Source organism: Rutidosis leptorrhynchoides, chromosome 1 (genome assembly GCF_046630445.1).
Source record: "Rutidosis leptorrhynchoides isolate AG116_Rl617_1_P2 chromosome 1, CSIRO_AGI_Rlap_v1, whole genome shotgun sequence".
NCBI lineage: Eukaryota > Viridiplantae > Streptophyta > Magnoliopsida > Asterales > Asteraceae > Rutidosis > Rutidosis leptorrhynchoides.
In genome coordinates, this window is record NC_092333.1 from 355,107,127 (window position 1) to 355,120,010 (window position 12,884).

At 32.0% G+C, this 12,884-nt stretch overlaps 1 protein-coding gene and 1 long non-coding RNA gene across 5 annotated transcripts; one reads left to right on the forward strand and one right to left on the reverse strand.

Moving 5' to 3' along the window:
• The first annotated feature begins 5,781 nt into the window (after nt 1–5,781).
• Nucleotides 5,782–9,471, forward strand: LOC139870733 (MLO-like protein). Of its 2 annotated transcripts, none has more exons than XM_071858516.1 (9): nt 5,782–6,084; nt 6,255–6,345; nt 6,601–6,646; nt 6,817–6,940; nt 7,294–7,394; nt 7,487–7,530; nt 7,617–7,657; nt 7,765–7,941; nt 8,607–9,471. In XM_071858516.1, the coding sequence occupies exons 5-9, from the start codon at nt 7,372–7,374 to the stop codon at nt 8,646–8,648; spliced, it is 327 nt and encodes a 108-aa protein (XP_071714617.1). In that variant the 5' UTR covers nt 5,782–6,084; nt 6,255–6,345; nt 6,601–6,646; nt 6,817–6,940; nt 7,294–7,371; the 3' UTR covers nt 8,649–9,471. The 2 variants fall into 2 exon arrangements, with proteins under 2 accessions (XP_071714617.1, XP_071714621.1); XM_071858520.1 differs by having other exon boundaries at nt 6,262–6,345.
• A 1,374-nt stretch (nt 9,472–10,845) lies between these two features.
• On the reverse strand, nt 10,846–12,305 carry LOC139870742 (uncharacterized). 3 transcript variants are annotated; one of them, XR_011766612.1, is made up of 4 exons: nt 12,091–12,305; nt 11,878–11,922; nt 11,356–11,491; nt 10,846–11,045 (listed from the first exon to the last, which is right to left on the reverse strand). It is a non-coding gene; the product is annotated as an uncharacterized lncRNA (long non-coding RNA). The 3 variants fall into 3 exon arrangements; XR_011766611.1 differs by having other exon boundaries at nt 10,846–11,278; XR_011766610.1 differs by having other exon boundaries at nt 10,846–11,491.
• Nucleotides 12,306–12,884: the final 579 nt, after the last annotated feature.

The following is a 12,884-nucleotide window of genomic DNA, read 5'->3' on the forward strand; positions in this document are numbered from 1 at the left end:
TTGAGGGAAATTTTGTTTTGGTCAGTTTACCCATAATACAAGCAGAACAAGGCTTATCTTTCTTGAAAGGCTGTTGAGGCAGACCTCTTACAAGCTTCTTTTTGGAAAGCTCATTAATATTTTTGAAATTGAGATGTGACAGCCTTTTGTGCCAAAGCCAATTAACTTCAGGGACAGTCTGAGAGTACAGACATGTTTCAATTCCAGCATCAACAGAATCTAGATCCAGCATATATACATTTTGAAATCTCCAGGCTACAAGTGTTGGCCTTCCTTTAGGATCATAAATAATACCAGCTTTCTTCCTTAATCTGATCTCACAATCTTCATCAGCAATTTGACTCACACTTAGCAGATTATGCTTCAACCCTTTAACTAAAGCAACTTTCTTAAATGAAACACTTCCAGCTATAACACTTCCACCTTTATTTTCACAAGCTTTAGGTTTCCATACCTTCTTAATTTTCTCAGGAAAACAAGATGTTCTTTTAACTGAAGGTTTTTCTTGACTCTTGATTTTTTCATTGAGTTTTGAAATTTTCTTTTTGAGTTTTTGAATTATCTTAGCTTGTTTTGACTTTGATCTTCTTTTAGTTAACACTTTAGGATCTGGACAAATGTCAGTTTCAGAGGGATGATTCAGAGTTGTTATTGCTACTTGACTCTTGGGTGTCAGACTCTAGGTCAGAACATACACTATTATTTTGAGAGACTAAACTATTAGAGTCTGAAGGTTTCAAAAGTTCAGACTCTAGTAGATTTCTACTTTCAAGTATTATAGTCTCTGAAAGTTCAACAGGATCTAAAGATCTTACAAAAGCATTAGTTAAAATCTTTTTGTCACCATCAAATTTTACAAAAGTGTTTGGTAAAATGTCAGGTTTGAATACACTAGGATCAACTTCTACATTATTATTTAATATGTAGTTTTCACCTAGTATAGCTTTGACATCATTTGGTATTTGTTTGGCAATAGCATCAGAATTCTTTTTGGAAGAGACACACCAAGATTTACAAATTGTTTCATAGTGTTTTGACCTTCTCATTGATCTTCCTAACTCAGTATTTAATCTTTTAGTTTCTTCTGTGTATGCCATTTTATATGTGTCAAGTTCTACCTCACATTTTTTCAAGATTTTAATTTCAGCTTCTTTGTCTTTGATAGTGTTTTTAAGATCAAAAATTTGTGTTCTTAACCTATCAATATCATCTAAACACCATTGAAAGTCAAGCAGCAAGTACTGAAACATTCTCACTTTTTCATTATCAAGATAGTTCACAAAGTTTTGTACCTTATAAGCAGAAGCTTTATTGCAAGTAGTGTCCTTATCCATCTTCTCAACAGCTTTCAGATCTTCCTGAAACTTGCTAGAACCATCAGCCATTTCAATTATAGCCATATCTGGGGTAGTAATAATACTGATAGACCTTTTGATTAAAGAATATGGATCGTTTTAAAGATCACCGAGATAGGATTTACACCTTTCCCGCTCTGATACCAGTTATAAGTTCACAGTAATTGAACTATGAACACCAGACTCTCAATTGAACAATAAATAAGAATTATAAGAACAAGAATTGAGAGAACACGAAATGAAATATATGTTTTATAATATTGATCGTGCCAAAAGATACAATCAGAAAGCAAACCGTACATCCCTATTTATACAGATTAACACCAAATCTAGAGATTTGGTTTCCAAAACAACTTAGCTAAAAATAAGGAAAAGATAAACTTAATATTTAACAAATATGCAAATCACTTCTAAATTTAATCTTCTGGAGATAATACCGAATCAAAACATATCTTCTTAATATTTAAACATATCTCCAGAATCTTCCTTAGCTTAGCCATCAAGAAATCTTCAAATCGTTGACTTAAGAAACACCAGAGTCTGCAACCTCAGACTCTAAAACTCCAGACTCTAAAACTGCAAAATACTTTGACTCACCAGATTATAATTCCCAACATTATTAAATGACAAACCTTAAATAGAATAATTTAGATGTACAATGTGAAAACATGGGTTTTGTGTAAAAACTATTAAAATACCACTTATAAAATCGTAAATATTAATATCTTGACAATACCACTTATAAAATCGTAAATATTAATATCTTGACAGATTGTTACAACTTCGACAACATAAATATGATGTCTAAAATTGAATGCGCAACCCCTTCAACAACATTAATATTTAATATCAACAATGGTAATAGTGATTGAATGTCAACTTCAAGTTACAACTTCGACAACATAAATATGATGTCTAAAACCGAATGCGCAATCCCTTCGACAACATTAATATCACCAATGGTAATAGTGATTGGATGTCAACTTCCGTATGGTTACCTTTAATTTCATACATGAAACTACATATAAGATCAAATAAAAAAGAATGAATACCAAGACATAAAAGATCAAACAACAACTATGTGATTCTCAACGTTATCAATTTAACGCTTTAGGGGGCTGCAACTGTTATTAGTATCACATTCAAATACAATGGATGAATCACCAATAAATGAAACCACATTCTTCAAAGAAATCACAAAAAAAAAAAAAAACTATAGTAATAATAAATCAATTATTTAACAAACATTCAATCTTGATATTATCAAGATAGACATAAGATAACAATATCAATAATAGCACTTGTTATGTTGTGACGCCCCGTACAAAAGCATCATGTACGATTCGTCAACAACATGATCTTTACACGGTCAAACACTAAATGCTGTTTGAAAACCAGTTTTACATTCATAAAAAGATAGTGTTTACAAAAGATAACGTAACATAAGGGTCGTTACAAAGTCATTATTTGAGAATAACATAAACTGCGAATGCAAAAGAAAAGTTCCATAATTGAGACATCTCTAAGTTATGCAGCGGATATCTAACACAGCAGGTTCTTAACAGCAAGTCTAAACAGCATGACAGCAAGTCTAACAGCGGAAGCAAGATACCTCTAAGCACCTGAGAAAACATGCTTAAAAACGTCAAAAATAATGTTGGTGAGCTATAGTTTAAATTGTAACAGTAATATAAGATTGACCACGAGATTTCAATGTTTCAAAACAGTATGAAAAGTATATGTACAACCGTGGGCACAAGGTAACTAGACTTAACGTAAATATAAATATCACCCCCTAAAAGTACACCTGGCGAGTGCGTATGTCCTCGAAGTATTAAACACCCGTTAAATACTAGCGCGACTAGCCCGAGTGGGGATGTCAAACCCTATGGATCCATATCTAATATTCGCGTTCACCAGTTCAAAAACCAATGATTAAACGTTACCGTGCTAAGGGGAATCTTTATGCCGTTATATAACCCACACATATGTAAAGTTTAAGTACTCGTGTCAAGTAAGTAAAACATAAAAAACGCATGTATTCTCAGTCCCAAAAATAGTATAAGTAAAAAAGGGAAGCTATAACTCACAGTGATAAAAGCGGTAAAGTCGGTAATGAAAGTATGCAAGTAGTAAGTCGGTCCGAAAGGTCGTCAACCAAAATCAAAGGTTACTAGGTCAGTAGGTTGTCTTTATAAGTTCTATTAGTGCATAAGATAAGTTTAAGTGTCATCATCGTTCATCATCATAAAAGCTAAGTAAGTTTGACAAGAATAGAGATCGAAACAATAGGCTGACTTCGGTCAGCTGCTACGACTTCTACGTAAATCGAAAAGACGCGTAATCAGTGGCTATGGCTCCGTATATGAGTCCCCTAGTTGGTGACCAATTTACAGAACCAAACTCATCTTCGTTTGACCGTGGCGACGGTTTAAGTGCGAGTAGGTCAGAAATTTCAGCACAACGTTAATAGGGTGTAATGACTTTCGGAAGGCCATAAATCCTAAACCGTAACTCGGATTAAGACGACGTCTAAACGGAAAATCATCTACTCGAACCGAACTAACTGAAAATCAACTTTCCAGTAGCCCAGGTGGTCTGATCAGATACGAAAAACAGTAAGTAAGGTGCTCCGATGGGGTTCTTAGTACTTGATGCTCATCACGGTTCTCATCCTTGATGCTTGCAGCTTCAAGTGTACAACTCGTTGATGGGTTAGCATCACCTTGACTAAGATTCTACCATCAACACACAATATGTTAAGACCAAGTAAGAACACAACTCTTTTAAGAGTCTTAGATGGATGATGAACCAAGGTTACATCATATCCTTAGTCTTAACACAAATACAAGTCCTATTTACAAACAAAGTTACAAACTTTACTTCAATAAAACAAGTATTAACACAATCTAAATCAAATGAAGTGATGGAACCCTAAGCTGGAGAGCTTGGATCCTTTTCACACAAGTTATAAGGTCACAAAGCTGGAAAGCTTGAACCTTTAGTGTTCTTGAAGAACTTGAAGCATAAAGCTTAGATCTTTAAGTTATATGAAGACCATAAACACAAGTTTTGATCTTTATAACAAAATAATGAGATCATAAGTTAGAAAACTTAGATCCAACAAAAGATATGAAGATCCAAGCTAGAAAGCTTGCATCTTGATTGTTCTTGAAGATCTTGAAGCATAAAGCTTGGATCTTTAAGTTACATGAAGATTACAAACACAAGTTTGAATCTTTATAACAAAATAACAAGATTAAAAGTTAAAAGATATAGATCTACAAAGTGGGTGAAGATTCAAAGCTAGAAAGCTTGAATCTTCCATGTTCTTGAAGGATTCAAATCCATGTTTGAATCTACAAGATATAATTAAGATCAAAAGCTAAAAAGCTAGACCCATGATGACGATGATGATGAATTCGTGGTGATGAGGAGGAGAAGAAGAAGAGAAGTTCAAAATACTTACACTTTTAGAGAGAGAAAGACTAGAGAGAGAATTAGAGAGTGAGTGTGTGAATTACAAATGAAAGCAAGTGTAAAATGGATGGAATAAGGGTGGTATTTATAGGTGAATGGGGTGAGGGTGGGGTGAGTTGGCCGAAAATTTGGAGGGGGGACAAGGGGGACAAAAGTTTGCTTTTTAGTTAATGTTTGTCTAAAGTTGGTGCTTATGTTAGGATCTCATGCAACATTAAGGATAATACTTGACATAAATGCTAGCATGTTCCCTCTAATAAATGGGCATTTGTTTTACTTATTATTGGGTCACTAGTAATTAATAAGTGGGCTAAATAAATGGGCTACTAGCTAGAGTAGGGTGGACTTAAGTCCAACAAGGTAGAAAGTCCAACAAGACTAACTAGTAAGCATAATTAGATTACTACGCATAATTAAGCATCCAAAAACCCAAGTAATTATTATTATAAAATAATAATTAAGATTTCTTAGTCATAATATTTTGATTATGACAAAAGTTAAACGTGTACGCAGTACGCAGTTTGTTCGAAACGTCAAGTGACACTAACGGTCATAAAGGCTTCCGGTGATCAAGTTAAGTATCCTACGTACTCAAAGGCACGTTTTAACATATAAATGAAAGTAAACCACGTGTATTAAGATTTCAGAGTATAAGATAGCACAGTATGCACAAATACGCAGTTTCGCAAAAACACAAGGCACAAAAGCAAGTCGAAAAAGTCGGATCGTTACATATGTATAGTAGTTTAAATGAACTAAAGTGTAACAATACTAATATCTCTTTTATCTATTATTACAAAACTTTAATTACATAACTCATTTTTAAAAAATCCTAGCTGGTAGAGACTCACCCATTAGATGAAATTTAACCTTTTAATCTCAGCCATTAAAAAAAAAAACGTACGTACACTCATGCTTACAAACGTCACGCAAAAAGGCCTTTTACAACTTTGCCCGGACGATTCATTCTTTCAAAATACCTAATCAAAATCTTATTTGAAAAAACCAGCAACTCAATCGACACCATTTACGGTTGCAGCCTTCAAAATCCTTTATGTTCATGCTTCTGTTAATTACACTATCATGAACGATTTTTCAATCAAGGATTCGTTTGCCCTAATTCTGATATCCTATACCTGCGATTCTATATATTTTCAAAAATAATCCAATCGATTCAATTCAATAACAAACACCTGCTATATGTTCCAACCAGCGATTCATAATTCTGATAATTTGCCCTAATTTCAAGGTGTGTTTTTTTTTAATTAGTGTATTTACGTTTATTTGTCTTAAATAAAAGTGTGTTTGCCCTAATTTCGATTTCCTAATCTGTGATTGAATTGCTCTAAAATTTTATTTGTATAATTTCGTGAATTAATAGTCTAAATTTGACATTTTTTGTTCTTTCATTTACACAAGGTTTCAGTTGAATTATGTGTCTGGAGATAGCAAGTATGATGAAAGCAGAAGGGTTGTATGCGAATAAGACGGTGAAATTATTTTATATCAGGTACTCAACTCACGTTGTTCCTCTGTTTTATGATTAAATGAACCACAACAGAGACACTCTTGCAGGTATTTTAATCAATATGATGTCTTTCAACTTTAGATATAATTCAAATTTGTATGCGTATCAACTGAAACCCTAGAATAAATTATTACTTTTAAAAAAATGTCATGTTAAAGTTTTTGATTCCTAATCTCAGTCGCTTTTTCTTTGTCAACTAATGAAGTAACGTTTGCTATGAACTCCCTGATGTTTTAGTTTCAGCCTTGAAGACCTGAGACCTCGATCCTCGGATATTATGCAGGTAATGAACTCCCTGGTTTCAACATTTAAAAATATATTTTAAATACACAAGTTTACCATGAAAGTATTCTAGCTTTTAAATGGTAGAGATGTGCAAGGTTTGGGCGTTGGAATATGTCATTTTATGAAATGACTTTGGTAGATGGATATATTTTGTATATTGTGTGTCAGATACTGCATGGTGCTCTTTGGCGGGATAGCAGCTGAATGACATGAAAGGTTGACGGTGGAGAGAACAACGAAAATATTTAAAAGTATTTATTTGCTGTTGGAACCTCCATTTTTTGTTACCCAGGTAACCGTCTGCAATTTTATGCAATGTTTATGGGTTCACTTTTTTGTTACCAGATGACTACTTTTTTGCAAAGTATTTAGTTGTTTTTGCATATAGTTCTGACTAAAAATAATATCCAACTTATATGTATGAAAACATAATAAATCTTGGTCCAAGTTATATATAAAGTAAATGATCTCCCTTTTTTGTGCAATTTGGTCCAAAGTCTGCTATATAAAGTAAAAAAAAAAAAAAAAATAGTCAAAGTTCGTTACATTTTTCATTCGTTCTGTGATTTATTTTACATATACAGTTATAATGCCTAATTAAACACCGGTAAATTCACTCTGATAAAAACGTTTTTAATTGTGCAGGGCTATGAGCAAATTATATCAGTTGTTGGACTGCACCAACTACACATCTTTATATTCTTTTTGGTTAACACTCCTGCAATGTTTTACGTTGTAGGAATCATGTAATTTTTCACAACTACAATCAAGTACTTAATATCTTAATCACTCTTACTCTTTCGTTGATTGATCTAATTTTTTTTTATAACATTTTCAGTCCATCGATATGGGCTACTGCGATTCTTTTTGTGTTTGCGAATGGTAATACACTTTTTTTTGCATTTAATGTGATATTCACTATCTGTTAACGTCTTAACGACTTTTAGTATTTGTGGGTAATGTTGCAGGAGCTCTTGCTATAACTTATCCGTCTCTGCTTCCTGTGATAGTAAGTATATCTTACCGGTGTTCATTAATCTGCTTATCGGCATAAACAATATACCCAAGATAGGCGTATAATATAAGAGGACTTACTAACCATCGATTTTTGTAAAGATTATCTTAGCAGTTGGAACAAAGCTTCGAGCCATTGTAACACAAATGGCTGTCGAAATTCAAGAACGACAATCGATTGTACAAGGAATACCTGTTGTGGAACTACTTTCTGACAGACACTTTTGGTTTAATCAGCCTAAATTAATTCCGTATCTTATTCAACTAACCCTCTTTCAGGTATGTATTCAACTTCAATAAGTTGGCACAATTTGATATATGTTCAAAAAAAAACTATGATTAGTATGCAAATACCAATAATATTTGGTAGAAAGTAGAATAAATACAGAAATGAAATGTGCTGAACAAGATATCATTTATTTGAGATAACACATTTCTTTTGGATATGGGTAAGTAGTTTTAAAGTGTCATTAATTATTGTAACACATCCTTAGTTATGTTTTATATAAATCACTTGTGATGTATTTGTACTTGAAGTATGAGTGTGGACTTAATACTTGCTTTCAAAAAAATCCTATTCAAAATATGGTAGTCATTATAGGGTAAGATTCAAATTCATTTCTTAAGATTTAATTACTATGACATTGTCTTAATACTTATGATCTACGGAGTATTTATTTTAGAGAACACTTGGACAAGACTTATGCACCTATGTTATACTTCCACTCTACGCTCTTGTTTCTCAGTTCAGCTGGTAACATTCATCAACAAAAGCATCAAAACTAATATAAAGTAATAATACATTTGCATAGTAACCATTATAATTACTTTTTTTTTTTTTTTTTTTTTTTTTTGTTTGTGAAAAGCAAGAAATTAATTTTATTAATAATGGAAATTGTAATTACATGACCCTATATGATCTATACAATGGAAAAAATCGCAAGTGGGAGAATCAAATGGATAAGAAGAAAGTCAGAAAGCCCTAACCATTTAATGAGAGAGAAACGAACTTGAAAATTCAAGCCGAGGGAAAGAGGATAGCAGTACCGATCAAAGCGACAACAAAGTTAACCAACAGACACTCCGTTTAATCGACCCTCAAAAAATAGCTAGGGACTTTAGGACATCTTCTAACAAGTTTTGATAATTAACCAACACCTACACTGTTATGAGGGACCGCAACATAAGAGGATGGATTGATCAGCCATTGATGCCATTCGATTTGTTTCTTCTTTTTTAATCGTTTGGTTATCCAACAAAAGCTTTGGGATTGGATTTCGGGAAGAATTATTGCGGGGATCCATTCTTTGTTTGAGAAGACTTTTAAATTCCTATGTTTCCAGTGTTTGTAGCATACCGTCCATTTGGTTGCTTGCCATATAGAAGCGCCCAGGTTAGAACAAGTAAAAGATTGTTGGTTGATTATGGCGTCGTCAATATTAGAGATCATGGAAGTAGGTCGTCAATAATTACTTTGTTGTTATGTTGTTCCCTATGAAATTTTGCAATATTCAGATGGGTCGACAATGAAGTAGTCTATATTTGATTATCACACATTAAAAGCTCATGAAGATGTGAAAAAGGACATAAGTATTAAATCAAAGATGTTGAGTCATCCATTAGTACCACTTGCAAATGCCAATATGTTGTGAATTGAAGGTAAAATAATTACATGGCAGTCCGAAATCTACACTAACCGTTGCTTTTGTTATTGATATATAGATTAATTTAAAATATAGATATTTTGTAAGTATCATGTACAACAGAACTTTTATTTTTATAGTCCCGCGAATTCGCGGGTTATAAACTAGTACTAATATAATATATGTAACTTAAATGGCCCATTACACCCAAGGTGATAGCATGTAATCAAATAAGACTCAAACATGTAAGGAGCTGGCCAGCAGTAATATCTCTATAATCAGGTTCATGCTACACATTACAATTGGCCATTTTTAAATATCATTACACTTAAATAATTTAATAAATGCCATTAGCTAATGTGACTTTATCTCTTAAAAGAAAGTTTTTTCCCTGTCAGCTTGACCATAAGACATCACTGTCTTATTATAACTATCTTAGGGGTGTTTGAATTTGCGTTATGAAAGCTGATTATGCGTTTTAGATAATTATAATTAAATAATCAGTTGTATCAAAACGTGATTACGATTATAGTGTTTGGATTTGATTATGCGATTTGATAACGTAATAATCAGATAATCGGTTATTAAGTGTTTGATAAAATTAGATTATTTGATAACTTAACAAGTAAAATTACTAAATAATCCTTCTTTGAAAATAATATATGATATATGTCTAATATGCAATAATATATGTTTGTGAATTTGACAAAGTATTGTTTACAGTAATAAAAGATAAATTAAAAAATTTAACATATACCAGCAGTAATTACCTATAATTTCAATGTAAATCTAATACTCCGTATGTAATATGTGTAATACTACCTGTTGTCCATGTTATAAACAAAGCCTAAAAAAAATAAAGATAATGACAGGAGGTGGAGTATGTGGAACATTCATGTTCTCTTGACCATAGCATAATAATAGGGTGAAGTAAGATACTTTAAGGATAATTTTGTAAATTTACTATGAAATGAAAATGCGTTTCCGTGCAGTAACATCTATGTTGCTGTTTCAAATTCGCGTTTTGTGCCCTCTGAAACGCAATTAATCAGTTTTCAAATCTTATTTGCCAAACAATAAAAGTAAATTATTTACGTTTTATAGTTGTGATAATCAAAAAATCACCACCAAAATGCAACCCCAAACACCCTCTTAAACACTTAAAAAAATGCACGGGTATCAATTACTAAAACCTATACTTCTAACAATATGATATTTGCAAGACATAAAGTATCAAAATTTGAAAGTAACAAAAGCACGAGTCCTATACTACTACTGATAAAAGAAGGCAAAACAGAGTAAACGCTTTCTTACCAGGAGCTATACTTCCAAATAGGTCAACCTTGCAACTTTCCTTCAACAATTCAAAGTTCAAGATGCAAATTTGCGGTCAATAGCATAAAATTTTACTCCTTTTTAACCTTATTTGAGAGGGATTTCATGTCTACTTTTTTCTAAGGAATTTTCTCTTTAGACATCTTATTTATTACAGTAACTTTTTAGATACTGAAAATTTGTCAATATTCAACCATTGGACTATATGATCAAAATACAACTTCAAACAACATAAGTTCTATAATACTTAGTCATCTTATTTACTACAGTAACGTTTCAGCACTGAGAAGTATATATTCACAACGTTTGACAAATCTTACCAAATGAAAATGATATATAAAGCATATCTTTTTTCGCATAAAAGGCCTGATGCAGTTCTATTTCAAGTGCATGAAAGTGCCTTATCTGTGACAAAGAAAAAAAATAGTATCTCAAGTACAACATTTCACATCCCACTAAAATTTAGTAAAATCACACCCTCTAATTTCTTGAAACATAAATGTATTTTAACAAAATTGCCAACTTCATGTATCATGCTCATTTTCCAGGGTGTTCTTCCTATATTCTTTGAGATAATTTCCACTATTACTTCTACCATCCCAACATCGCTTTGCAATTTCATTAATTCGATATTTTGACTAATGAGGAAAATACTCAAGTTACAGTTAAAAGGATAAACCAACAAATACATTTATAAAAGTGAAGACGAATTTACCTCATACGTAGCTAAAGCCTTCCAGAAAATCAATATTCTTCACCGCAAGATACATTTTATTAAGGCCGTTGTACCTTAACAGCAACCAAATCCCCATTTTACTTTAGTTAACCGTTATTCAATTGCTCAAGTAAGGCTGCAATTTTCCACAACAAAAGTAACTTTTAGGCTGTTTTTCGAATTAATACAATTCACAAACCATATTTATCATCTCACGTTATTCCCAATTTATCTTTAAAATAGGATAGAATGGAGATTACAAAATTCTGAAATGTATATATTCCCTATATTATCTGTATGATTGTATCAATGTTATGTACAAATGATTATATCAATCCTATAGCACCACGTCAATAAGAAAAATGCACTTGACTATGTATTCTATTGCAAAGTGATTTATTTCAATTTCAATGAGACATAACCACAAACACGTAGTGTGCAAAACAAATTTGAGAAACTTTAAAACAACTGACACAACCATTTTATTGAACCCAAAATAAAAATACTCAAGTGATAACTTACAATTATAATATAAAGAATAGTCACTCCACGAACACCATCATTAATCTTGCAAGATAATTGAACGTTACACAAATTAGAAGTATGAGAAACTTTAATAATAGAGATATCTTTAACTCAAACTAAAATCAATAAGATATCTTATAGAAACCTGCAAAAATTGACATCTCAATAAAATGGAGCTAAATGTATTTTAAATTTCATACAAAAACTTACATAAAGGTTCAGGCTAGCAAACCGCTGTCACCACAATCGCAGATCTATGAATTTAATGCGATTTTTTTTGTTAGGGTTTTGCTATTTCTGTTTTTGACATGATGAGCGATCATATGTTGAAACTTAATTCGTAGTAACATATTTCATGGCCTTTTGGATTTTTTAGGGTTTCTTTGATTTGGATAAAGAAGAAGCGTATTTGTTTGAGAAGTCTGTATCTTTTTATCAGTCTTTTAATTTAAAGATGCTTATAAAGGGTTTTAATCTAATTATCAATTACTTACATTAATGACATCATCACCATAGTTTTTTAATAAAAACTATAGATACATACTTTCATTCAACAAAATATATCTTTTTTTTTTGGAACGACATAATTACCAATATAACTAACAGACAAAATTTGTCTTATTTGTTATGAATAGTACTATTTCATTTTTCATTTTTCACAAACCAAAACCCCTAACTTTCATTAAAATACAAATCGAACCCTTCACCTTATATTTATATTCTAAATTATTATTTATCCCATCACTAACATTAATAATACTGAATAATAACACTCACCACGCTTTACCGACTTGTACACTGCGCTCAAACAGTAGGACCCACATAGGCTACTATTGTGCTATTTTTTTTTTCTCCAACGATTAAAGAAACAACTAACTTAAAAGGAACAACTCTTCAATGATACCAAAAGATGTCGAAAAATATATTTTTTTTACAAAATAGATCAACTAACTTTGACGCTAAAAGAAGCAACTTTCACAAAAGGAACAACTCTTCAATGCTAG